The sequence below is a fragment of the Mus caroli genome, unplaced genomic scaffold, assembly GCF_978045245.1.
Source record: "Mus caroli unplaced genomic scaffold, Mus_caroli_1 scaffold_19, whole genome shotgun sequence".
NCBI classification, from domain to species: Eukaryota; Metazoa; Chordata; class Mammalia; order Rodentia; family Muridae; genus Mus; species Mus caroli.
The window spans coordinates 73,626,881-73,654,877 of record NW_028227274.1 but is presented as its reverse complement, the minus strand read 5'-3'; the positions used below and the strand labels follow the sequence as shown (position 1 = coordinate 73,654,877).

General features: G+C 52.3%; 1 protein-coding gene across 1 annotated transcript; it reads right to left on the bottom strand.

The window, feature by feature from the left end:
* Window positions 1-52: 52 nt before the first annotated feature.
* On the bottom strand, window positions 53-27,903 carry Smad7 (SMAD family member 7). The gene is made up of 4 exons (XM_021150582.3): window positions 25,706-27,903; window positions 24,331-24,384; window positions 19,195-19,269; window positions 53-909 (listed from the first exon to the last, which is right to left on the bottom strand). The coding sequence occupies exons 1-4, from the start codon at window positions 26,316-26,318 to the stop codon at window positions 371-373; spliced, it is 1,281 nt and encodes a 426-aa protein (XP_021006241.1). The 5' UTR covers window positions 26,319-27,903; the 3' UTR covers window positions 53-370.
* Between the last annotated feature and the right edge of the window lie 94 nt (window positions 27,904-27,997).

Genomic DNA, 27,997 nt, shown 5'->3' with positions numbered 1-27,997 from the left:
TTCACACACCATGCTTGGCAGTGCTGACTCTCGTTTCCTGTCTTCGTATGGGGGGGGGGGGGGGTGTCCTGCCAACCACCCCCACCACCTCAAAACAAAAACAAAACACACACAACACAACCCAACAAAAATCCGCACCATAAGCTAATTTCTCAAAGAACAAGACAAGCGGGACACAAGGATGACGAGAAAGGAGGAAAAAAACCCAAACAAACCAGAACGGAACAAAACAAAACCAACAATGAACAACACCAACCAAAGAGTTTGCACGAAAAGCAATCACTCGGGAAAGGTTAGCAGCAAGTAGTTTGAACGGTGGCCTGCTCGGCTCACGCTCCGCCCTGTCCTCTTCTCCCCGCCACGCGACCGACTACCGGCTGTTGAAGATGACCTCCAGCCAGCACGGGCAGCTGCTGATGAACTGGCGGGTGTAGCACTGGCCCCAGCCCTTCACAAAGCTGATCTGCACGGTGAAGCCCGTCCATGGCTGCTGCATGAACTCGTGGTCATTGGGCCGCTGCAGGCTGTAGGCCTTCTCATAGTCAAAAGCCTTGATGGAGAAGCCAGGGAACACTTTGTGCACCAACAGCGTCCTGGAGTCCGGGTTGTCCAGTGTGGCGGACTTGATGAAGATGGGGTAACTGCTGCGGTTGTAAACCCACACGCCATCCACTTCCCGCGTCAGCTGGATGCCACAGCCAATCTTGCTCCGCACTTTCTGTACCAGCTGACTCTTGTTGTCCGAATTGAGCTGTCCGAGGCAAAAGCCATTCCCCTGAGGTAGATCATAGAAGATATCCAGGGAGGGCTCTTGGACACAGTAGAGCCTCCCCACGCGAGTCTTCTCCTCCCAGTATGCCACCACGCACCAGTGTGACCGATCCCCAGGCTCCAGAAGAAGTTGGGAATCTGCAAGACAAAAATGGCAGACAACCGTTGGTGGTGACAGAGACCGGGTTCTTTTTCTCCTAGAATCAAAAGACTATACATAGACACATTTGCACATGTGCGCTCATGTGGAGTGTCCCCATAAGCAGTATAAAAACAAAAGAGGGTAAGCCTGGGCTAGCTGTAGGGTCAGCCTGGGCTAGCTGTAGGGTCTACAGTGCTAATGGAGGGAAGACATCTTAATCTGCCTTTAATTACGAGGCTTACTGCTGTCATCTTCCCTTCCCGTCTCATCTGAGCCTGCAGCCTCGGCCCCAGTGTCTACTTGTCCCCAGAAGCAGAGACTCTGGGACCGTTGATAGCCTGGTCCTGCTGTTTGGAGCTGGAGAAGGCCTCAGAAATGGCCTAAATGAGAGTTGCCTCCCATGGGTGTGGAACCTAGAGGGACAGTTTCTCTACCCCCTCCCCCCAAGACCTCGATGAGAGATGCTGGCCTACTGGGTGGTGGGTGACCCAGTCAGAATGAGAAGCCAGGTGGTTCACCTGCGGCCTCTGTACCAGCTTGTTCGATTCTCACATCCACATCGATGCCCTGCTCCCAAGGGAACATCAGACGGCTGGCGCGCTCTCTCTCTCTCTCTCTCTCTCTCTCTCTCTCTCTCTCTCTCTCTCTCTCTCTCTCTCTCTCTCTCCTGCCTGTACAAAGGTTATTAGTTCAAGGCCAAATGCCAAATTACAACATGTAGGAAGACATCAGCCTAGACCACACGGCCAGCCCAGACAGAAGAGGCCATGTCTAAAATAAACGTGACCATCCTTGATACACTCCTGCCAGTCTATCTCGCTGGCATGCCCCCTTCTCCTCCAGTTTGACCCTGCACAGCCCATACTGCCCTCTGTGGCATTTCATCGACCTGTCTGCCCGCCCCTCCTGTAAGCCCCCCCCTCCCCGCCCCACAACAACCTGGAAACCTGGGGTTGACACTGGTAAGGTGACTTTCCTAAACAAGAGTTCTGTGAACTTTGGGGGGGGGGGGCGCTATGTTTAAGAAAGCCCCTCCCCCTCGAATGGGCAGCAGGCTACGACCTCCCTTAACTCCAGTCAAGAGAGAACAGGCCCCAGACTGAGGCCTATAAATCTCCCAGCCCCGCCAGGCTGCAGGAACGCTGTGGTTTGTGGCGGCAGGGTGGAGAGCGGAAGTCTTGTATTTGCTAACAAAAATGGGGGAAAGCAAGAGGGGGAAGGAGTGTATATGGGGGGAGGGGGGGAGCACCAAGGCAGAATTGAAAGCCTCCTCCTCCCTCTCCCCCACTCCAGTAAGTCTGGCGGGCCCTGAAGATGGAGCTGTATGGGGAATATGTCTGTCCTCGAGGCCTTTGTTGTTTCTGGGCTCAGAGGGCTGTCCCCATGCAGGGGTAGGACTGAGAAAACTCAAGTCTTGCTGGTAACCCAGGGCAGCCTGGTACATCAATCCAGTCCAAGTTTTATAGGCATGTTAGGACCTGGGAACCAGTCAGATCGTTGCTTGCTTGCTTCTTTCTTTCTTTTTTTCCAAAGCAGCAGTCAGTGTGAGTCCCACGTGTGAGTCTGTATATTTGTGCAACCCACAAAGGTAGCCACATACACACAAATCCTGAGTGACTGTCCCCTACTTACAGACACCCCCTCTAGCTGGCCTCCCCGACCCATGCCCAGCTACACACAAAGAGGATGCCAAGATAGAGTGTTGGATTCCTTTCCTGAATCCCCACGCCACTGAAAACAAAAAACAAACAAACAAACAAAAAAAATCAACATCACAGACCTGCACTGTCCCTTGCCCCCAGTGCCATGGACCCACATCCCAAGCATACAAGACCGCGTGTGTCTGAGTGTGCGTTTATGATGGTGGAATGTCTGTGCCCGCACACACTAGAAAGGACGAAAAACAAGAGAGGGACGAGGGCTCAGAGCAGAAGGTGACTCATCAGGCATTAACTTGTTTCTGCAAAGTATCCATCAACTGCTAATAAACTCGTGAGCGCTGGCAAGCTCTGAACTTTCTTTCAGAGAGGGAGCTCAGCTCTGAAGGCCACACCAACGACCCCTAAAGTTAGTCCAACAAAGTAAGAAAGACACTTCTGGACTCAAGAGTGCTCCCCCAAAGTGTGCCGAACTTGGGTCAAGAAACCCAGACAGGGAAAGGAAGACTTAGGGAGCAGCTGGGGGGGGGGGGGGGTTGGGGAGACTCTTTAAGAGGGGCCTTACAATGCCTGTTTCATGCAGCCCAGCCCCATTGAAACCTGGCACCAGACAGCAAGGGTAGGGGGAAGGGAATGCGAAGGAGGAAGGAGGAGGAGGAGTCTGGGATCAAGTTGCTCCCCATGCCAGGCATGTTGGCCTCCTTAGCAAGGGGTGAGGGTCCTGTCTGCCAGGCAAGCCTCTGGGACAGAGCAAACTGGGCAATGCTGGAGCCTGAGGCCCGTGGAGAGAGAGTATGGAGGGGAAGACGCCTGGGTAGACAGCCAGTCTACCCAGCAATTTGCAGCCAGGCAACATCCCTAGGAAAAAGCCCTTTTCTGTTGAGCATTTTAATGGCCCAGCCCAGATAAATGGTTGTGTGTGGGTGTCCCCTCAACGAGCTCCAGGGAGACCCCTGCTTGCACCTCCCTGTCTCCAGCCCCACACAGGTCAGCTCCACACACCCCCTTGCTCTTGCCCAGACTATTTCTGAGCCCCAAAACACTCCAGCAAACCCCTCGGTGCACGCATTCCCAACGCAGAAGTCCCACACCTTCGGAAAAGGTAGGGCGGCCGGGCTCTACGAGACATCACCTAAATGCCCCCACCTTGGCCTGAAAAATGGCTGGCTGGGCTCACTTATGGGAAATACCCAACATCGTTTTTTCTACGGAACAGATACCTAAGCTGGGCCCGCAGCCCACAGTCTTCCAACAAAGGTTAGGGTAGGGATTTCTCTCCTAGAGTTTCCCAGGACACATGGGCAGGGCCAGCGAAGTCTTGGTCACCTCAAAAGGGACGGGAAGAGGACAGGAAGTCCAACTCTGGCTTCACCGCTCGCATTCCCAACGCAAACCAACTCCCGCTCGTTATGAGCTTTCTGATGTTCTTTTGCAACTTTTCCACCCCAGAAACTGTACAGGGGCTTGCATTTAAACAGCGCGTACTCATTCAAAAGCATCCAGAAGAAAAACTACGTTGTAAAAAAGCTCCGTAATCAGATGCCTGCTCACAATTTTTTTTTATTACAGCTGAGGGGATTTTTTTTTGAAGCAATACCAGAAAAAGTGCTGAATAGATCTGAAATTCCATTAAGGTGTTCGCCCCTCCCCCTCCACATTTTCCTAATGAATAAAGTCTTCCCTTTAAGGGAAAGGGAGCAGTAGAGACCTGAGAGGGAGGATTTCATGGTGTCTGCGCTGTTCATAGGAAAGACCACTGAGCAAGAAGAGCTAGCACCCCGGTCACCAAAGAACAGACACTTATAGACTAGACTCACAAATGCCTCTTATACTTTGGACCTCAATTGCACCCAAGAACACCCGTTAGATACAGAAGAAATCCCACCATTTAAAGGTATATAGAGCTGTCAAGATGGCCTAGTAGGCCGAGGTGCCAACAACCAAGCCTGACACGCTGGACTCCTTCCACCCTGACACCCAGATGGTGAAAGGAGAGAACCAGCTGACCTCTGACCTCCACACATAAACACTATACCCTTGTGCTCCCCCCCCCACAATAAAAAAATTCACACGATAAGTAAATAACTAAAACTTAAAGGTGTGAAGAGAAATGAGGAAGACTATGAGGTCACCCACAAACAACAGGATTCCGACTAGACAAATACATCCAACAGTTGGGGGTTCACATACAGGTACTCATGGCAGAGTCCTGGTGTTTAGATCTCTTGACAGAAAACAAGATTGCAAAATGAAGCCAGAATAGACAGAGTCACAGAACAGGCACTCACAAGGTTAACTGTCCCCAACTGCCAAGAAAGACATGGGGTGGTTGGCTGGAGTAGGAGATGGCCAAGGAGGAGGGTCTCACCCACTCTCACCTCTGTGAGGCACTTGGACTGTAAAGTCCTATTTTTCTGCCAAAACCCGAGGGTAGGCTGGCCTGCAAGCTCCTCCCGCAGGGCAAACAAAGGGCAGACGAGTAGACACAAAGGCTGGGCCAGCAACCTGGAGTACAAACACTGACTACCACACCTCACCCGCAACAGGTCAAGGGTCCTCCCTCAGCCCTGAGAGCCACCGGCCCTTGTCCCATTCTACAGCAGACATCTCAAAGGTTAACAGCACCACCGCCCAGCATCTCCCCACTGAGAAACTGAGTGTACTCAAACCATCCCAGGACAAAGGATAAAAAAGAAGAGGGGCCCAACCCCCAATCTAGGATCACCCAGCATCATGATAAGGACACTCGGCTTCCTTCTCGTGAGGCAAATGATCAAACCCCACAGCCAACAGGGAAAGCTACGTGGTTTATTGACTTGGACTGGTCATGTGTAGAAATCACGGAGAACTCGGGTAGAAATACAACGTCCAGAAGGTCCCACAGCAGCTCGGGATAACTCTGAACTTGGGGAGCAACTTACTCAAGAAAGCTGAAATGCTTCAGGTATAACTCTCCACCAATGAAGATGATGAGACTCGGCCTCCCCTTCAGCAAAGCCGAGCAGAGTGAAGTCTGAGGGCCACAGACTACACTAAGATCTCTCTCTCTCTCTCTCTCTCTCTCTCTCTCTCTCTCTCTCTCTCTCTCTCACACACACACACACACACTCACACACTCAAACACACACACTACCTCACTGACAGTTGCTGGACTGGGAGGAATGGTCAGAGCGTGTTGGAATCTCCTTCAAGGCCAGGGTGCTCAGTCAAATCCCTGGGTCCAATCCAGCTGGATCCCTAAATGAGTCCTTCCTTAGGTCCCTGCCCCCCAATCACTGCAATTTCCAACTCTGGCGGGATGCTTAAATTCATCCTAAACCAGAATCTCTCTGGGCCAGCCTCAGAGTTACGATGACCACTCAATAGTAACGTAACCGTGGACAGCCCATCCCACGTGGTATGCTACACACACCCAGAACCCTCAACTCTAATCTAAACCTCAACTACTGAGAAGGTGCCGACCCGCACCTGCCAATCACACAGGTGAGAGGACAGTTCAAGGTCAGTGCTAACATCCAGTAAGCCTTACTGTGTTCCAAAAGGCCCAGGTTATCCGCCTGAGACTGTGTGGCATCACCATCTTATGAAGTCTCAAAAGCAAGGAGGCCCAACTCACAGGCCTAAGAATAAAGCCGGGATCCAAGCCCAGGCTATCAAAAGGTAAGCTACCCCGGGCCACTAAATACCTCGTTCTGAAAGTCCTCTCCTATCGCTCCAAGGAAAAACTTGAGTTAAGGGTCCAATTGCTTTAAGCCAAGGAGAGGAGGGCAATAGCTTCCTTGCCAGTAAGTCACTCTGTAGCTTGCTTTCCTGAGAGTTATCACTTTGATCCGTCTATAAATTAGAGGAAAGCAGTTTGGGCAAAACAGGCCCCTAGGCTCACTTTATGGAGAGCACGGACGAGACCTGAGCTATCAGCAGTTCCCACGAGCGCTTGCTTCCATACATCCCCACCACCTTCTAGAGAGGAAGAAAAATCTCCGGAAGGAGTTGGGCAGTTTTGCATTTAACTTGTAAAAAAACCTAAACAGCCTAAGGAGAAAAAAAAGGGCGTCAAAAAAAAAAACCTCGCCATGTCCACCTCTAAAGCAACATTTTGGTTGTTTCTTTATTTCCAAACGAGTTCTTTTTCTTGTCACTCATTCGTCTCCTTTAGAAAGAGCGGTGCCAGCCGGGCAGTGGTGGCGCACACCTTTAATCCCAGCACTTGGGAGGCAGAGGCAGGTGGATTTCTGAGTTCGAGGCCAGCCTGGTCTACAGAGTGAGTTCCAGGACAGCCAGGGCTACACAGAGAAACCCTGTCTTGAAAAACAAAAAAGAAAGAAAGAAAGAAAGAAAGAAAGAGAGAGAGAGAGAGAGAGAGAGAGAGAGAGAGAGAGAGAAAGAAAGAAAGAAAGAAAGAAAGAAAGAAAGAAAGAAAGAAAGAAAGAAAGAAAGAGCGGTGCCCCCAAAACAAGGTCTCTTATCAGCTTCCTATTTCCGGGGCCCACCCTGCAGCCTCTCTCCTACTGCCCTCCTGTACAGTGCCCGGAGCTTCCACACAGCCTGCTGGTCTAAAAGGGTGATTAGTAACTCGGTCCTTGGACCAGCCATGATGAATCACAATGATTAGCTCTAAGGTGTGCTACCCTGCACTGCCCCCACCCTTAGGGTCCACGGCTGAAGCTCCTAACTCGGGGGTCTCTCCTTAGAGCACATTTAGCCGTCAGAGCTTAGAACAGGGTAGCAGGGCCCAGGAGGGAAGCCACAGAAATCAAAAGCTCCTTTCTGTCTCGCCAGTTGGGCTGACGCGGCTTCCTGTGGCCCTGTGTTCAGCCATGCAAATTATAACATGTACCCGGCTGCTGCTGTTGCTGTTGCTGCTGTCTGAGGAGACTGGCTCTGCCCAGCTCCGAGTGGCTCAGAGGAAGGGTGGGGCCTCCCAACCCAGCCAACTCCATTCATAATATTTACAGTAAATGGCCTCTCTGGCTGCTGGTGAGTGTATATCCAGCCTAATTACCTCTGGGGTTTGCCTACAAGACTCTTCCCCTGCCCCCCCACCAAGCTCCCACCATGATCCCCCACCCCGAGAATAACTCAGCAGCCATCTCCTGTGAGAGGGTTTTTTGTCATTGTTTATTTATTTATTTACTTTTGGCACCTGAACATCTGGAGCCCCCACATCTAGACAGTATCATCTACTTTGCCTACTTTCTTGGTATGAACCCAGTCAGGCCCCAGAAAACATAAGAAGTGGGCGAATATTATGACAAAGTTCACTTGTAGGCCCAAGAAAGACAGCCCTGTTAAACCCAGCTCCTCTGAAGAGCTCCTAAATTCCAGACCTGGATTGTCAACTGCAAAGACAGCTCTGGAAACTGATAAATAAATGTACACCCAAGAATCTGGCAGAAAGAACCGTAAAGGCGCCACCAGAGCCTGTCCCCTTTGCTTCTTTCACTAACCATTCTAAGTATGTTAGCTGTATGCTAGAAGTTCAATAAGACCCTTGAAACAGTATGGTATACACAGGTCCCAGAGTGCCACAATGAAACTCATTCCTTTGTGTGCTAACTTTTAAAATCTCCTTTCTAACACAAACGGATACATTGAATCAGTTTCCCAAAAGGGCAAAAAGATTCTTAGGCCTGTAGAACCCAAAACCATCTTGCCTGCTTTTGCCCTAGACTTCACTTTAATGAAGTCCCAGGCCATGCTGAGCGCCCCCCCCCCCCCCCCCCGAAGCTGCCAACTCTCCATCCACTCAGTATTTTTCTAGACGGTAAGAAGAATTGTCAGATGACAGGAAAAACCGGGAGAAACAAGCGTCCTTCGCATCCCTCTCTTCCCCGGACTCCCCTTGTTCCACAAGGATTATGAAAAACTGGCGGACGGGAAGGCATTTTGAATATTTACAGCATTCCAGCCAATAAATTCCAGCGCAGAAGCTGATGGAAGAAAGGCCTCCCTCTCCAGCGAGCTCCCTCCCTGCTCCCTCCTCCCCTGTTCAGTCCCAGCCCTCATTCCTCTTTTCTTTACAACCCAGGCCCAGGGCTAGCCAGGCCAGGGCTGCACTGTACTTACAGGGGAAAAACAACCGAGAGACAGCCTGGAGACTGTGTGCAGCCCGGAAAAGTTAATCATTACTTCTGTCTGCCTCTGTAATCTAATCTCCCCAGCTTGGACACACTCACTGCTCAGCCATCCTGGCCCTTTCACCCCCAAAGCACCCAGGACCTCCTAGACTTGAGCCTCCCGGCCTAACCCACCCCCCAAGCCCCTCCCCTCCCCCCAGTGTGGGAGCCCGTGGGAATGGAAGGCTCCAGAGAGTCCTCTTATAAGCCAGAGTGGTACCACAGGGATCGGGAGTCCACCGTGCATGCATGGCTGCCCCCTTCTGTGGGATGCTCCATGGTTCTAAATATTTCCTGGCCTCACATGATGTGGGTTCTAATCTGGCTAGTACATTAGCGCCGCCCCCCTCACTCCATATATCCACTGTGTGGGATATACACTTTAAAAAAAAAAATCGGTGGTTAAATTAAGTGTTGTTTTACCACAGAAAGAAAGGGTAAGCAGGCAGACTGCTCAAGGGCAGAATGTCTGCACTGTGCTAATGATCCTGGGTTCGAGGCCCAGCACAGGACGGGAAGGGAATCCCCATTTCCAAAGCCTCTATGTATCACCGTGAGCCTGTTCTCCTATACATAGGGTTTTAGACTGTGGGTTAATAGGAAGGAAAAAAGCCCCCCTGAAAGACCAACGGCAGTGTGTGTGCACGCTGAGCGGAGGGAGGATCCTCCACTTCCACAGAAACGTAGAAGAGTTTGCAAGCCAAGACATAGAAAGAACCATAATCTTATTTTTAGTATAAAGAGGCTGGTGATGGCTCCCTAGACACTCTCCCCCCCAGCAGCACCCTCCCCACCCCCGCCAAACCACAAATCCAGGAGTCCAAGCTTCACAGATCTAAGGGTGAGAGGGGGATTTGTTGACCATGCCTAGGTCCTTTTCTCTAAAGCAAACCAAGGTCCAGAACACAAAAATGGCTCCTTCCATGGCCATACTCCCCTCTCTCTGGGCCACACTGTCAGTCTCTAGGACCTACAATGTGGGAACAGCAAATGTGTGGGGGAGGGGAGCGTGCTGAGACTTCTGACTCTTTCAGGAAATACCCCCCCACACACACCCCAGAACTGGAGATGGGGCCAATCTATCCTTAAGCAGTAGGCACACACCCAATGCAGGGAATAACTTTTTCTTTTCCCTCTTAGTTACTGATTAATGAGGGGAGGGCCAGCACTGTCTAACAGGCAGCCTGCCACTGGGCTGACAAGAATCCCCACACACCACAGCAGAGCTCACAAACAGCTCAGATGGCCCTCACTCTTCCCAGGAGCTAGGGGGCAATGATCTCAACTCCCCACACCCCACCCCCACCAAAAAAAAAAAAAAAAAAAGGTAGCCACTGACTGTCATTATCTTGGCACTGCATCCATTTGTGTTGGTTGGGCAAAGGTCCTAGATCAAAAAAAGCAAAAAGGCTATAGAGAAATTCACCAATACAGGAGCCAACAGAGGCAGTTACTGGCCCGGTTACCTGTGTGTCTTTTGGCTGAGAGAAGTTCCCAGCTCCACACGGGTGAAACTGGAGTTGGGACCAGTCCTTCCTTTTCAGCTTCAAGTCAAACCAGCTCTCCCAGCCTTCTCCCCAGCCCCCCCCCCGGGGGGGGGGGCACCAGAGAGACTTCTAGGATAATTCAATTAACGGGCCCTCAGAGCTCACAGAAGCCTGGGTTAGTCCCCCAGGGAACCCACAGGGCGGGAGCAGTGTAGAAATGAATGAAGAACCTTGATAAACACATTCTTAGATTGCTATGTGCCAGGAACCCCGGGTCAATCACGGCTTCTCAATCAAGAGTTAGACCTCAGAAATAGTTGTAGGCTCTGAAAATATCCCACCTCTCCTCTAGCTACCAAATATTGGCTGCTGTCCAATGTTGCATTAAGCCGTGCCCCCCTCAATGGTATCACTAAGAACCCAGTTCCCAGGTCACTTCTAGCAGCCTGTGGCCCCAGGTGCTACCAGGGGGTCTGCAAGGTGAGTGGACATTGTGCCTTGAATTCCTGCTATGATCAAGCAACAAGCAGAGAGGGCTGAAACCAGACCGGGGGTTGGGGGGGGACCTCTATTTATCTACAGACTTTGCTGTGGTTCAGTTTTTCACAGAAGCAGAGGCAGGGCGCATGACCAAAAAATAAAATAAAATAAAATAAGCCCTGCCTGTCCCATCTCCCAGAGAGCCATCCTAGTAGAACCTCTGCTGGACAGGCCAACTATATAAGATGCTGCCCCTGCCTTCAAGGAGGCTTTTTATCTTAACTCCATCCTCTGGGAACCTAGACCCTGATCCCCCACACTACACGAGGCATGATACATGGTAACTTCTCAGGAAATAGCTGATGAATTAATAAAGCAGACACCACTGGCATCTCCCAAAACAAATGGCCCACTCAGCTTCACACCTGGGCGTAAATACTCCCACCAGGGAGAAGGAGAGGACAACGGGCCTCTCCAGCAGAGCCAGCCAGAAGGACCGTGGCTTGTCTTGGACCCTGCACAGTTGGGAAGAGAATCCCCTGCTCTGGGGCTGAAAGGATGCCCAGCCAGTGGCTGGCACAGGCTGAGAGGTGTTTCCAAGGTAGGCGCCGGCCAGGCAACCTCTGTGGGTACACCACCTGCCCACAGCGTTCTGCTCTGGCGTCCTGCTCTGTTTGGACAAGTTACCCTCAGCAAGTGTTCAACAATGCTTTTACACACCCCAGGGCTCTTGTTGTGTTATGAAAACAGAACAAAGCACGCTAAACGGGGGGGGGGGGGGGGGGGGGGGGGGAGCTGGGAGGGTGGGGGTGAGAGGGAGGGCAGAGCAGCCAGCCACACACAGTCTCTTTCTTTCTGGTCTCCTCTCCAGCTCTGGGAAGCACTGTCTCACATCCTGAGCCATCAGAACAAGGGCATCAAAAGAGAGGACCCGGATCCCCAGGGATGAATACATAGAAGCTGTATCTTATCTGCACCCCTCCCTTGAGGAGGGATGCTTCCTGAAGCACTGATGGACACATGACCTATTTCAATAGCTGTATCGATGGGGCGTGAACCCCCTTGCCCCATCCTCGGGGACTGTGAGAAGGGGTTATGACAGCACTGAGGTCCAAACCGTCCGATGCCAGCTATCTCTCCAAAAAGACAGCTACGGTGTGAAACAGCTAAGGAGTGAATTCCTACCTACACTTACCAAAAAAAAAAAATTTTTTTTGCAAGTTAAAACTGAGCTAATGACACTGGGTGGGGCTCAGGGTTCAGGATGCCAAAGCTAAACCAAAATTAGTTCCCAGCCAAGCATTGCCTGGCCTCACCATTTGGGGAAGGGAACTGGAAAAAAAAAAAAAATGTCATGAAAGATTCTTCAGAAAACCGGGAAATAAGGCTGCAGTGAACAGTTCAACTAAGGGTGACCCCTCTGGTAAAATATTTTTTTAAATAATAAAAAATAACATAAAAGTTCTCAAACAGCCTCTTTCTTAAAGAAAACGGTCTAAACGTCTTCATGGGCCTGGAAGGGAAGAGGGACAGGGGCAATGTCCGACAGACTCCTCAGGTACACTACTTTTCATTAACTTTTCCCCCCAGGAGTTCTTAAAAAACAAAACAAAACAAAAAGCACGGTGACGCAATTTCCTGTCTTATCCCGATATTTCCTGTTAGCTGACAAGGTGAAAGTTATCACTGGTTTAAATGGCTGTCCTAAACTCCATCAAACCTTTCCCTGCCCAGTTCTCGACTTCACTACAACCTGTCTCCATCTTGGCACTTCAACAATATTGTTTTCTACATCTTTAGGAGCAGTCAGGCAGGCAATCCTTCTACGGTGACAGTTTCCTCCAGGAACAGGGCCAAGGGCTGGGATCCCCAAGGTGACCTCATGGGGAGAAGCAGGAGAGACAGGAGAGGTGATACCCACCTCCTACCCAGGGTATACGCTGGGCAACTGCAATCAGAGCATACAGCTTTCTTGGTGTGTTAGCCACTCCACTGAGGATGGTGCCTCAGCAGTTAATAATATCTTCCCTCTGAAAATAGCCTGGAGAGGAAGCCTCCGTGTGACAGTAGGCAGGCGGCCAGATGCTGGGCCATTCAATCCTCATCGAGAAAGATGCGAGGGCCAATGGTGACCTCCCAGTGACTACACTTACAGTATCCTCTCTCAGACTCCCAACAAGGGGCACCTGCCTGCCTGGAAATACAGGAGGGATGTTGCATGGAAGCTAGCCCCTGAACCTTCTGAGGACACGACATCTGGGGAGAAGTAAGAATAAGTGTAGTTCCCCACCCCCACCCCTACCCAAGACAGGAAGGTCAGACTTGGGGAACCAACTATAAGAAATTTCCTAATTAAGGTTTTTGCAACTTGAATGGAAATGGGAAGGCTGAGGAGGGTGACGGCCCTTTTGTCCCAGCACTCGGGAGACAGAGGCAGGTGGAGCTCTGAGTCTGAGACCAGCCTGGGCTACACAGAGAACTCTGTCTCCAAAAACCAAACAAACAAACAAGGAAGGAAGCTCAATACTGAAATGCACATGTTCACTTCCAGCAAGCTAGGCTCTGAGATCTGTTCCAGGGCCACCAGTGGACCAATAGTCCCTCCCAGAGACCTTCAGGTGCTATGGAAACCTGCGTAACCCGTCAATAGATCCAGCCCCTGCCAGAAGTCTCGCCTCTCCTCACCAGTCACTGCTCCTCACTGATAGAACAACAACCTCCAACCCCCAATACACTTGAAAGCTACATCTGAAAAAAATTGTTGTAAAATCCATGTAGCATGAAATTTTGAATGGACTCAGTGACAGAGTCCATTCAAAAAACTACATCTCACTGTAAGCACATCATAGCAACAGTTTAGATCACACTGGCTGAGGACCTGGGTTCAGTTCCCAGCACCTACATGGCAGCTCACAACTTGTCTGTCTGTAACTCCGGTTCCAAGTGATTGCCTCCGGTAAGCATTTATTTTGGCCAAGAACAACAACAACAAAATAGATCATACGGTGCGGCAGGATGTTTGGCATTAAAAAATAGCATCGTTTTTGTCATATTGGTTGTCTAATATTTCAAAAAGAAGTCTTTCTTTTTTTTTCTTCTCCTTTGAGATAGGGACTCATCGTGCAGCCCTGACAGGACAGGAATCCAGGCTGGCCCCAAACTCAGAGAGAACGGACTGCTTCCGCCTCCCAAGTGCATGGAATAAATAAAAAGACTTAAGTGCTGCTCAAAGTTCAAAGCACACACTAGAGTAAAGAAAAGGCCAACCTAGGGAACAGGACGAGGGCCTTAGCTCACAGTGGGGAGGCCTTAGCTCACAGTAGGGGGTCTTTGCTCACAGTTGAGCACCTGCTCACTGTGCTAGAGGGGTCACCACACTTATCCCTAAGCACTTTAAAGAAGAGACGAACACCCTGTTATCATACAGCATACCATATAAAGAATTATTATGGAGTTAATTATTATGGAAAGAAGCCAAGAAAGCCAAACCCTGTCATGAGTCTGTGACTCGTCCCCCTTTCTCTGCTGCTGGCCCTGAAACTCTCCAAGTCTGAGCATGAGCAGTCTACAGCAGGCTCTGAGAGACCTAACCAAATGGGAGTTGGGGTGGGAATGGGGTGTGGGGGAGCTGTTTGCAGGACCACAGCCAAAGCCAACTGCCATCCTAGCATGGCCTTCTTGGGCCCACTCCTACCCCACCCCCCCTCGCTGGCCTGACTGGGTTCTGCCTGGGGACAGGATGCAGAGGCAGCAGCCATCTCGTCTAGCCGGCAGAGCGGCCCAAATTTGCTCCAGAGATTTTTAAATGCTGTCACCCTGCATTTAACCCCTGCCTGACTACCTCATTCTTTCCAGGACAAAAGAGGTTTATCAGGGAGTTGCTCTCCAGGGGCGGGGCCCATGACCTCAGGCCCTACAGAAGAGGCTAGCCAACAGCCCCAAGCTGCCCAGGACTGGTCTACACCAGGGTGTGGGTGTGCATCAGGTGAGCTGCCCAGGCCTAGAGCCATCAGACTGACTTGGTTTAAAAGAGATGCAGACTGTATTCTTGGAGTTCCAGACAGGTCATTTCTCGAGTGACCTGGTGAGAACACTGCTAGCGGACTCCCCAAAGCCAGTCCTTTCTAACAGCTGTGAGCTCAGTGTGTGACAAACCCACCCTCACTTTTAAGTGTATTGGAAACCAGAGGTTACCTGTTCCTAGGCATGAGGAAGAGACCCTGGAAACAGCACACACCTAAGGCCCAGACTCCCTAGTTCAGTATCACAGTCTCATGCCATACAATTAAAAAACATCTTCACATTTAGCTGAATGGCTTTCTTACATCAGAATGTAGCCATCTTCCCTGGGAACTGCTTGGTTTGAGCCCAAGTCACTGTGGACTGAGCCAGGGCAGCATTTCAGATTATATATATGTGTTTTGAAGTCTCTCCTCAGACACTAAGGCAGATGCCAGCAGGGAGCAAAGAGGAGACAGACTTGTCCTTGTAGTTGACTTGGTACTGACTCAAAATCTGTCCTCCCCAAACCTGGCCACCAAAAGCTAAGTCCTTAAAGCAAAGGAACTAGCCAGCCCCTCATAGCCCCTGCCCCTCCACACAAACATGGCTACATAGACATAGACGGGAGATGGAGTTTCTTCAATGCCCTTAAGACCCCTGCCTGCTTCAAGTCCCCAGTGTCCATTCCTCAACCCCACCCCCACCTCAGTCCGAGGGAGTTCCTCCCCCCTCTCACTCTCTAGATAGAGGTTACAAAAATGTAGAGTTGAGAGCAGTTCTTCCCTATGGTGGAGGGCCTAGATCGGTATTCATGCCTTCTCCTCCACTGGGCTGCAGAGAAGTTTCCCAGCTATGACAGTTCTTGCCAAGGTGGGTCTCCCAGCCTCATTCGTGTCCAAGCAGCATTAGCAAGGGCCTGACCTGGATTTTGCATGCCTTCCAAAAGACACAGGTGCCCAAAGACAGAGCTAAACCCAGGCTAAACCCAAACTGCAGTTCCAAACCCATCCAAATACCAGTTCCCACACAGCATACAAAACTTCATGTAAGGGAAACCCGACCAGAGCAGGACCCCAGATTCTCTCAAGACCCTGCCTGTAGGCACAGCATCTCTCTGCTCAAGTGTCAACACATGAGCTTGTCTGTCTGTCTGTCTGTCTATCTATCTGACTGCAGTATGTGAGCGCGCGCACACACACACACACACACACACACACACACTCACAAGCCTGCTCAGAGCAACCCATCTGTCTCAGAGAGCCGGCTGTCAAGAAATGAAAGTACAATCCCCTGGAACCAAATTATTGCCTTCTAAAAATGTCCCGTTTTCCCAGACTGAGGAAACTCACAAGGGTGGGGTGTGTTTCACTGCAGGTCCCCAAGGACCTTGGCCCATCGTCCCCCTGCCCTCCCCAGACACTGCAAGGCTGGAATTCCAACCTGAAGCCAGCCAGGGTGCTGCTCTCAGGGCTCTCGGTCCCCACCCACTCCCCTTCCTCTAGCTGGCCCTCTGCAAGGGCTCAGGAAAGGGAAGGGCCAGCCTTGGAGTCACCCTGCATTTCAGGAGGGGCTGGGCCTGTGAGCACACCCCACCCCCATCTCCAAGGCACCACATTTTCACATTCGGCTGCTTTCTCTTTCCCTTCTTCCCCTGCCAAGAGAATCAAGCCCTGGCTCACACTGCCGACCTTCCTCCCACCCTAAACTGAGCCCCATTCATTAAGCCCGCTCTCAGCCAGGGCAGGACAGGAAGGAAAGCGGCACACAGGGCCTGTGAAAGAGACTCCCAGAGGTTATTTCGGGGGTGGGGGGGGTCACTACCCCCCACCTTGATTGATGCCCGACCTGTTCTAGCGCTGTGTCACCCCAGTGTTCACCACAGGAGCCCCTTCCCTTCTTCTCTGGCCTCACTCAGCCACCCCTGCCTATTAAGAGCTCAGCCTATGCAAAGAATACACATCTAGTGCCCTACACACACACACACACACACACACACACACACACACACACTGCAAAGAATACACATCTAGTCCCCTACACACACACACACACACACTGCAAAGAATACACATCTAGTCCCCTACACACACACACACACACACACAGCAAAGAATACACATCTAGTCCCCTACACACACACACACACACACACACACACACACACTGCAAAGAATACACATCTAGTCCCCTACACACACACACACACTGCAAAGAATACACATCTAGTCCCCTACACACACACACACACACACACACACACACACAGCAAAGAATACACATCTAGTCCCCTACACACACACACACACACACACACACACACACACACATACACACACACACAGCACCACCTCTGTAAAAAGGAGGCTTGGCCTTCCAGAAGGTATAAAACCTTCTGCCAAAGCTCAAGAAACCACCCTTTGAGGGCATTCGTGGGACAAAGAGTATATAGGTGGTTTCTCTCTGTGCTCCTTCACCTCAACTCCAGATATCCCCAAAGCATTGGCATCAACCCAAAAAGCTCTTCCTACAACCCCATCCCAAGCACATTGTGACTACACGGCTCCAACTACGGCTCCAACTACGTACAGAAAGAAGAAAGCGCTCCAACTTCGAAGCCTTGGGAATTAGTAAACCAAGAGCTGAAATTCAAAACAAATGCTCTTTCATGTGGTGGCCTCCCCGCCCAACCCCCTTTTTTCCTTTCTGCAGTTTTGTTATATCATGCCGTCCCTTGCAAGACACACTCCTGCACCCTAGCAGAACCTCATCCATCTCAGGGGCTGCAGTTACCCAGGGAGGGGGCACTGGGGTCTGGGGAGTGGGGAACGCGAATGCTGCTTCTCAGCTCCTCTCTAGAACTGGATGGACTCTGGGAATTTTGGGAAACAAGGTTGGCTGACCAGGTCAGGCTGCCTGGCTCCTCGGGCGGGGCGAGGAACTCTGGGGGGGGGGGGCGCTGGTTCTCAGCCTGGTGTCGTCATTTCCTCCAGTAGAGGAGACAGACAAGATGTTATCAATAAGACAAACCTTCCGAAAGGCTCCACTTCCCTTGCTTATTTTATGTGGTTTGGAGAAGCTGGGGCTCCTCCCTGCACACCCAGGGCTTAAAAATCGTAACAAGCCAACAACATCCTGAGTGTGTTATTCTGTTCAGACTCTTCCTCTCTTGTTTGTTCTTTCTCTCAAGAACTCTCACCTCATTTCAGCCTTAGAAAGCAAAGCCACGAAGCCTTCCCTGGGCATATTGGCTCCCTGTGCTCAGCGAGCGGGGGCCCACTCCCTCCTCCCCCGGAGGCCCTGCTTTTCCTGCTCAGTTCTCATTAGAAGCTTTGAATAAACAATACCCTCGGTCTCAGATAACAGTCAGAGTACACTGCACTGGAATCAAAACAAACAGGGTCCCCCTACAGCCATTCCCCAGCAGGCTCCACTCCTGCAGGGGAGAGAGTGGGCCTTGAGTCCAGAATGAACTGTATCTCCAACACATAGGGGAAGCTCTTCAACAGTCAAGTCACCAGGACCCTCCTACCCTGCAATAGGTCTAAGGGAGGTCCCGTTACTTCCACTAAGGGATGCTAAAACAGGACCTCCACCAATGGCCTGAAGGCCAGCTCTGATGAGAGCCCAGAAATGTCCTGGAATTTCGCCACCCTTCTCTTGCTTTAACTAGTTCTTAGGGAAAAAATTATGACGTGGAAGGATGAGAGGAAGGGAAGAAAACATTCTTAGGAAAGAAAGAACTTCGAGTGAAGTTGCCATATTATCCTCTTTTGTCCTCTGGGGTAATAATCCACTGGCTTTCCCCAGGATACCTCCTCCAGCACCATCTCTCCAGGGCCCAGAGAAAGCTTGTCTAGCTGAGGGCAGCTTTGGTAACTATGTATCTATAGCAAGCCCCGCCCTGTTGCTCCAGAACCCCAGTCCACTGAGGTCCTTCTTGCACCTGGGCTATGCCTCGAAAACCTGGGTCTGCCTCCTTCAAGGCACGTGTGCAAGAGCAAAATAAAGGCACGTGTGCAAGAGCAAAATAAAGAGTTTAAGCACATGCGATCATGCCAACGTTAACAAATGGAAGTAACTTAAGTCAGGGGTTGCTTCAAAAACCACGAGGGAGGGCGAGGTGGATCCCATAGGAAATAGCTCATAGAATAAATGCGCCCGCCACCAAGCTCAAGCTCTAGATGTGCTGGGTCCCTGAAGCCCACAGGGTGGGAGGAGAGAAAACAACACCTACAGGTTGTCCTCTGACCTCACATGAGGAACACACACACTCAACTTGAAAGATAGCCCTGAAGCTCGGCACACACACAACACAGTTCCCAGGTGACTCCAGATCCCCCATTCCTGGGAAGGGCAAGGTTCTGACACAAAAAAAGGACCCTAGAATGATAAGCTGAACGAGGCCACAGTCAGCGGATGGGTTCGGTTTAAAAGTATATGTAAATGAGAACAATTCCAGACCAACTGGGGTGGCTGAAGGCCACCCCATGCCTTTATTAGCCTCCAGCGGATCTCTAGGAAAAGAGAAAGTCTCTTACCTGAAAGCCCCCCAGGGGCCAGATAATTCGTTCCCCCGGTTTCCGCGGAGGAAGGTACAGCATCTGGACAGCCTGCTGCAGTCAGAGAAGAGAGAAAAAGTCAATTCAAAGAAGAACTATCAAGCGCTCACTCATCCTGATGAAACGCACGCTCTGAGACGAGAGACCACACATTCCAAAGGGCTGACTCACAGCCGTGATGCAGATTATTAATGGTCTACTCGGCTTCATGGTCCAGCCTAAGACAGACCACAGCACCTTGTCACCCCGTCTAGGCTCCAGGCGGCCGGCCAGTTAATCATTAGTCAGGTCAGGCTCAATCACAGACTGCCTGGAATTTCTCTTCCATTAGAAGTCTCCCATTGAGCTCAGGTAACAACTCCCAAGGTCAAGGAGGGGTCGAGGTGTACTTTCTCAATCCTGCTCTCTTCTCCCACCAAGCACAAAACCTCCTGCCTCCCACTCCCAGAGACAAGGGTCTCAATCCCCACCTTTAGAAAGAAATCGCACAGGCTCACCAACTTCTACCAGTCTTATCATGGATTCAGGGTCAAGACCTCTCAGCAAGGACCCAGCCAGAGAGAAACCTTTCCACCTACTTCCAAGCTGGTCCAAACCCACATCTGGAAACCCTGCTCAGACACCTAGATTCTACAAGGCTGCCTGTCTCAGTACCCCCACAATCTTTCTGGCACGATATCCTTCCATTTTCTCTACTAGACCTTGACCAGCAGATTCCATATCCTCTACCTAACTCCCAGGTGCTCATGACCAGTGACCTCAATGTTAACAAGGATAATGACAATTCCAGCTGAGTAAGAGACAGACCCTACGGAACAGCCTCCAAGCGACAAACAAATGCCCACAAACCACAACAAATCAGTCCCCTGGACCGCAAACGCAGAGGCCCCTCTACATTTCTTCTGCACCACTGCTAATGTCAAACTTCTTCCCAAGTCCCCATAGACAGCTTGGCTCCGGAAAAGCAAACGCACCACTGGTTTGTACAGACTCCATCCAGTCCTCCCACCCTGGCTACCAGGCATTAGCAAATGTCTCTCTGGCCACAGTGGTGAATGCTAAGTTACTCGAAGAAAAGAGCAGCCTGGATAGAGACAAGCAGGACAGCTTAGGGATGGCCCTCTAGTTCCTGACCAAGGGAAGGTGACCTGCCCAGAAGTCTCTGCTGAGGATCCCTCCCTCTTACGCTTCTCTCCCCAAGGCTGCAGTGGGTTGGAAAGAGAGGCGGGGATTACTCAGATATAGGCAGCACTTGCCCGGTGTGTGTTTACATTTTTTTTTTTTTTTTTTTTGGAGACAGGGTTTCTCTGTATAGCCCTGGCTGTCCTGGAGCTCACTTTGTAGACCAGGCTGGCCTCGAACTCAGAAATCCGCCTGCCTCTGCCTCCCAAGTGCTGGGATTAAACGCGTGCACCACCACGCCCGGCCGTGTGTTTACATTTTTAAGAGAAACCTCTTCTTCTAAATGGGAGGGAACACAGAGGCCAGCAAGGGGATAAAAGAACATGTATATATACACGTCTCATTTCTTCAATGGAGAGGATAATTCCTGCCAGGAATATGCAGCTTTACAGGACCCAGGCTTCATCGAATGGAAAACAATGGGGGGTTGGGGAAGGGCACACAAGGAGTACGATGCAAGTCTGTACATTCTAGCCCCACCATTTTCTAGAGATTGGCTTCTCATTCCCCTCCCCCTCACACTCCCCCAAATGGAAGACACCCCGCGGGCCACTCCCCCAACTCTGGCTGGCCGTGTGCCAGGGGCAAGGTGTATTTCAAAGGCAAGAGCCTGGCCTCTCCAGGGCAGAGCCTAGAGACCTCAGTCAGCATGTCAGCCTGTCTCACATCAAAGGTGAGCCAGCTCCAAGATGCAACCACAAGTGATTTTTATGAAATGCGCTCTGCCCTCTGCATCGCCTTTGATCTTAGGAGGGCTTTACACACATTAATTAGGCCTCCCCTACCACCCCTGGGAGGCAGCAAGGCATTTGAGAGGCACCCAGGGAAACTGAGGTGCCACTCCACTAGGCCAGGGGCCACCCAAGCAGCTAGCTGAGCCACCCCCAAGTCCAGCTTCTACCCCAGGGCTTGCTTCCATTCCCAAACCTTCTTCCCTGGAGTTGGCTAGGAGGAGCCTGGTCTCTGGTGTCTAGATTTCCACCTACCCAAGACTCTGGCAAAGATAACTCTCAAGTCAGAAATCTCTCACCTTCCACCACCATCTCCTGCTCCCCAGAGCCCAGCCTGGCAGACAGCAGAGCTGAGCCGTTCTTGGCTCTCCTCTACCACCGCACATTACCAAACACCTAATTAAGCCCTGGGTTCTGTGGAACAAAGATGCACACCCACTTCTCCCAGCAGTTCCAAGAGAAGTGCAACCCAGAGAGCCTGGGGAACTTGTAAGGTTCCTTCCCACTTCGCTCTTCTGAGTTTCCCTGGTACTACTTTGTATAATGACTGATGGAAGCAACAACCGAATAAATGAATGAATGACCTAATCATTCATTAAAAGGGACTTGGAAAAGTTAAAGAGACCTAAATTAAGAGGGGCCAGATGGCAGATCAAGATGCCAGCCGTCCGTTCTGGTAGGATTTGAAGGTTGTACCATCAGAGGCCATCCCTACAGCAGCCAGTCTCCTTGCCTTTCAGCAGCGGACACTGAGCTGAGAAGGAACAGAGCCCCACTCAGGCTGCCCCTCCTGCATCTGTCTACAGGCGAGATGTGGGTAACACAAACAGCAAATCCTTTTCCCTTGCGGGGGGGGGGGGGGGGGGGGGGGGAGGAAAAGCCACACAAGTCAGAGCCACTCCTGCCCTGAGGTCCAGGCAAGACTCCTTGCACACAACTGTTCTGGGACATACAGAACCGGGTGCAGACCTAAATCCAGGCCCTTCTAGAGGCTACAGCCATCCCAGATTTCCAAGTTCAACTATCCCAGGCCCCAGAACCTTTCCCTTTGCCTCATCTGAAGCAGGAGATCTCGCTAAAGGGATTCCCTCAGCAGTACTGGCTCATTAAGATTTTAACAGTTGTCCACTGGAAAACCCTATTTTCTGTTTCACCTAAGTAACCCAACACCAAACTCCTCAACCTCAACCTCAAGCTGGGAAAGAAAACTTAAATCCCCAGGTCAGCACTTTCCCACACACTGGGGGGGAAGGAGGGGTGTGGGACTTGAGAAAGTCCCCTGCATTTCTAGCTACAACACCCCTGATCACCACAACCAGCAATCAGGCCCTAGACCAGTCCCTTGGGCCAGTCCTGAGCCCGGCTCTGCTGTCCGGATCAATCGCTCCTCTCAATGGGGCCTTTCGGCTCCTTTCCCCTCCACACGGTGTGGTGCCTTGAGTGTGGGTTCTTCTTGTTTTGTTTGAAGCAAAACATTTGGGGTGAGCAGCCAGCTGCTCGGGTTTCCGATTGGCAGGTTAATCACTTCCTATTGGGTGATGGGGGAAGGTTGCTCCCCTCCTTGGAAATGGCACATTCCTGTCTTTGTGGCTTCTCTGTTTACACACATTTTGCTACCTAATGTCAACACTTGCTAATGAATAAATATATCACTCTACTCCCCGAAAATGAGGTCCTGGCCTGCCAGAAGGACTGCTGAAATCTTGTGAACAGATTTACCCCCAGTATCTTTTTGGCAAATCCAAGAACACATGGTCGTTCTTTGCTATGGAGTTTGGACTTTAGGGGAACCTCGACCAGAGCTGTCTTCACCTCTGGAGCCACAAGGCCTTCGATTTGAAAGACGAATGAGGAAACACAAAGCCAAAAGAAAGAACTGAGGTGGACACCCTGGGAGAAGTGACCTCATGGAACAATTCTGGATCCTTTAAGCCATAAACTCAAGACAAGTTACAGCCCTCAGAGTTTGCTAATGCCCGTTTCAAGTTTGTTGCAAACACAGAGAACCAGTTATCTTGTCATTAATGACCATTTATCTGGTGTTTTGTAAATCGAAAGCAAAATATCAGACTCTGCAGGCCACCTATTAGACAAGACACCAGGCAAGCAGCAACGCCTTCCCAACTTGAGGGAACTGGTGAAGCACGTGAAGGGAGGGCTAGCTGGGGCTTTGCTTACACATTCATTAAGCATTTAATTTATGACAAAGTCCCCAAAATGGGGGGGGGAGGGGGAGGGCCCGTGCAACAGCCAAAACGCATGAGGCAAAAGGTTCCAAGAGCTAAACGGTGGCAAGCCCTTTACTTTCCCCTCTCCTTGGCAAAGCAAAGACGTCCCAAGTGTTGCAGTTTTCTATAAGCACCACAGAGCAGACACAAAAGACAAAAGCTGAAACCTGGCCTTGCAGCAAACGATTCTGTAATTCTTCCACTGTAAGAAAGAAACAGGACTTGTCCCTGCGGCCATCCCCCCACCCCCATCTGTTTTGCTGACCCTGTCCCCTGGCACTGTCAGCTCTAAGGGATGGGCCCTAGGACTGCCAGCCAGAAGCTGAATGCAGACAACCACAACAGGGCTGGTGCCAGTCTCAAATGGGCTTCTGCCCTGGCCCTCTGCCATCCGGCAAGAGAGCAACAGGCAGGCAGAGCTGTGCGGAAAACTTTTATGGTCTCTCTACCAAGAATTCTGAGAAAACCCCAGGAGAGAGCCGACTTGTGGGTGACTGAGCAGGGGGGGACATGATCCCCGCTAAACCCGCTGCACTGCCTAACTTAGTGTTACTCCAAACAGAAGGAAGCTTGCCTTCGGAATTGCTCCTCATCCACGTACCCATCCCTACCCACAGATCCGACTGGCACTTACAAAGCTTCAGAATTGTTTCCATCAACCTGTCCTATTTGGCTCCCAAAACATTCAGTGGATTAAAAGCCTCCATGTGTTAAAGCTGAACTAACTTCCGTCACACAGTTCCAATGCATTATTAAAAAAAAAAAAAAAAAAAAGGAACAAACTGTAAAACATATTGGGGGGGGGGGTCAGAAACTTTATGGGGAAAAAAAAATTCCAATCACAACAAGACAAAAATCCAAACTTAACAACAGAAGAAAATTGCTTTGAGCAATCCAAACACCACTCCAGGCCCCAACCTAGACACAAAAACCAAGGTTCTAAGGATGGAAAGACTTGAAAATCATCTACTCACCAGTTGGTTTGAGAAAATCCATTGGGTATCTGGAGTAAGGAGGAGGGGGGGACTCTGAAATTAAAAAAGTAAAAGGATATAAAGGCTGAGCCATGAGAAACAGAGATAGAAACTTATGATAACTCAGGCATTCTTTTAGCCCAACTGTTTGTCTTAGCTGTGGGGGTTGGAGGCAGGGCCGCGAGGCGGTGATTGCCTTGATATTTAGCTGTCAGATAAACAAAAGAGGCCGCCTGGCGCCAGCCTCGGCGCTCTGCTCCTCCACGTCTGCGGCCGCCGCCACCGCCGCCGCCGCCGCGCTCGGCGGGCCGGGCTGGAAACCACCGGCTGGGCCAGGGCTCCAGCGGCTGGGCCGCGCAGGGAACAGTCGCTAGGATGGGGGGCGCCTGGGGCTGCTTAGTGTCCCACAACTACAGATGCCGCTTCCCCGGCCCTCCCCGACTCTAGGAGCACCAGTCACCTCCGCTGCTGAGCTTGGCACCCACGCACTCAACTAGGGAATCCTACCCAGCCCACCTGAGAAACACACACACACACACAAGTGTGCCGCTGGTGAACTTGAAAGATTTGCAAGGAGTAGGGTATGCTCCTCTACCCTGAGCACAAAGACAAGGAGCAAGCAGAAGGCATGGGCAACCTAGCAGGATAGCACGGGGAGGAACCTGCTCAGGGTCCCAGACATGAAGCCCAGGCCAATTATGGAGCAGGGAAGGACATCACCGAAACGCAGGGGGTGGGAGTGTCGGACACCCTAAGGACCACTAACTGCATGCTTTTCTGTGCGAAATAAAGGTTAAAAAGTCGAGGCCACCCAACTTCTCCAAGCTGTTCCTTCTCACCCCGAAGCTCGCACAGCTGAGACTGGATACCCAGTTCAGTCTCCATCCTACCACTGCCCCCAAACTCCAAAGCTGTGAGGCCAGGACAGTATCTGGGCCACTCGTGCCCCACGTGACTGTCCTTATTTACTAAAGGAGAGACTTTCCAGCCTTTAAAGCTAGTTTCTCCCAGCCTTCCTTGGCGGGCTTGGGCCGAATCCAACTCGGCCACACACCTCATCGCCTTTCCGGGTGCGGGGGAAGCCGGATTCCCCACTTTGCTCTGTACCCCCTTGCAGACCCGGAAATTAGACTGTCTCATTTTCTGCAGCATGTCTGTTCAGTAGAAGGATAAGCAGTAGTATCTCTGGGTCCTCTCCTCTGGAGGCGGGGGGTGGGTGGGATGCAATAGAGAAAAATCTTAAAAAGGGAGCCCCAAGTTTTCCCTGGTCCCTTCTCTAACTTAGATTCCTTGTCTCCTCCAGGAGGTTATACACACATCCTCGAGCATTTCCACGCCAGAGGGAACGAAAGGTGGACTCAGAACAACTTCTTACCTAGTTCACAGAGTCGACTAAGGTGATGGGGGTTGCAGCACACCAGCTCGGGGTTGATCTTCCCGTAAGATTCACAGCAACACAGCCTCTTGACTTCCGAGGAATGCCTGAGATCCGGCCACCTGAACACTTTGCACAGCAGGAGGGGGAGCGAGTAGGACGAGGGCGGCTGCGCGGGCTGCGAGCTGGCGGGCGCCCCCGGGCCCAGCCTGCAGTCCAGGCGGCCGGGCAGCAGGAGGCACGCGGTGCGCGTACCGCCGCGGGACTCCACGGCCTGAAGCAGCAGCTCCAGCTGCCGCTCCTTGAGTTTCTTAAGCACCGAGTGCGTGAGCGCCTTCAGATCCGCCTCGGCGCCCCCGGCCGCCCCGGCACCCGAGGTTGGGGGATGGGGATGGTGGTGACCTTTGGCACCTCGGACTGCCTTGCCCAGGCAGCAGCCAGCCCTGCCCGCACCGCCGCCACCAGCCCCATAAGCCCGGCCGTCCGTCGCCCCTTCTCCCCGCAGCTCGCCTCCTCCGCCGCCACCCCCCACGCCCTCCTCCTCGTCCTCGCCGCCGGGCGCACGGCTCCTCCAGAGACGCCGGACGAGCGCAGATCGTTTGGTCCTGAACATGCGGGGCGAGGAGGCGAGGAGAAAAGTCGTTTGCCGGCTAAGGAGCGAACATGACCTCCGCACACCATGAAGAAGTCGGGCGCCGAGTTGGGGCAGCAGGCGCAGGCGACAGCAGCAACAGCAGGGGCCCGGGCAGAAGCGGCGGCGGCCCGAGGGGCGCTCCGTGGCATGCGCCAGTCTCCCAGAGGCCGGGGCGCGCGCGGGGGCCCAGGGGCGCCTGCCGGGGATCGGGGGCCTGAGCTTCGGCTGCCCCACCCGGCGCGGCCCGCGCCCTGCGCGGCTTTCGGGCCCCGGCGTGTCCTGGAGGAACGCGGCCGCCGCTTCCCTGGGGGCGGCCGAGGCAGCCCCAGTAGACGCCTCCCCCAAAAAAGGCCCCCCTACAGTGGCTCCCGAGTGTCGGGCTCGCCAGCCTCGGCTTCCTACATGGAAGATCCTCGGGGGCAAAAAACCGAAAGACGTTAGGCTGAGCTACTGAAGGGAGGAAAAAGCCTCTTTCCCCCTTGCTAAGCAACTTAATTTGGGGGTGGGGAGAAGCAGGCAATTAAAAAAGGCAGGCACGACTTATTTTTTTCTTCTATATCCTTAGTAACCGGATCTCCTCGAATTCTGTGCACCCGAAGACTTGAGGGAGGGGGCCGAGTAGACTTCACCCCTCGTGAGATGTCTGGAGGGTCTCTCAAAAGCCCCCAAACCAAAATATGCAAAGCCCCCAATGAAAAAAACACACCACCTCCTCGCACCTCGGAGGTCTGGAGGGCACCGGATGGAGCCCGGGTTTAAAAGAGAAAATGTTTACAAAGTAAAACAAGATGTTGGAAGGGTGGGGAAAAAAAAAACCGTATCCACGAGTTACATCCCCCTTTTTTCCTTGCTGAACCCAGCCGGTCTTCCTTTCCTTTTCTTCTGCCAAAAAAAAAAAAAAAATCGTATTTCTTTTAATCCACAGAAAGGTCTGGGTAGGCTGCTTCAATCTTGCGTATCTGGGTGTTTTAGAGTCTCTGGTCTTTCCTCCTGCGTTCCCGGGGGCCCAGGTCCTCGGCGGGGACTTCCTCCGCGCTGGGGAAGCAGGGACAGAAGATGCTGCGGCGGCGGCTGCGCCCCGGGGGGCTGTCAGCGCGGGGGAGGGCGGCGCGGCGGCGGGCTCCGGCGGGTCGCAAGCTCTCGCCCCCGAGGGCACAGGCTAGTGTGGGGGCCTCCGGTGCTCCTTCTCCTGGCCGCGGGTGGCCGCCGGGGCTGCTCGCATGAGCTGCTGGCCCCGACCCGACAGTGGCGGCAGGAGGCCCGGGTGTCCTCTCGCAGCCTCTTCCTCGGAGACTCTCTTCGTCGCGCCCGGGAGCCTCCTCGTTCCCCGTCCGCCCTCTCCTGGCGCTCGAGTCCTTCTGCCGCCGCTGGGGGCTCGCCGCGCCGCACTCAGGGACTCCGGGGCCGAGCGCTCGGCGGCGTGGCGCCGGCTGGCTGGCTGCGTCTCAGGCAGCTCTCTCCGGCGCGGCGAGCGGACCGAGCGAGGCGCCCGGCTGGCTCTGCTGGCGCAGCTCGGGGACAAGATCCTCTGTGCGCCGATCAGCGAGCGAATGTGCCCTGGGCTCGCCGCCTCCCGCAAGGCCTCCCGCCTCCGCCCCCTTTCCTCCCCCCTCCACCCCTCCCTCCCCCGCCCCCAGCCGCCGCCGCCTCCTTCCCGC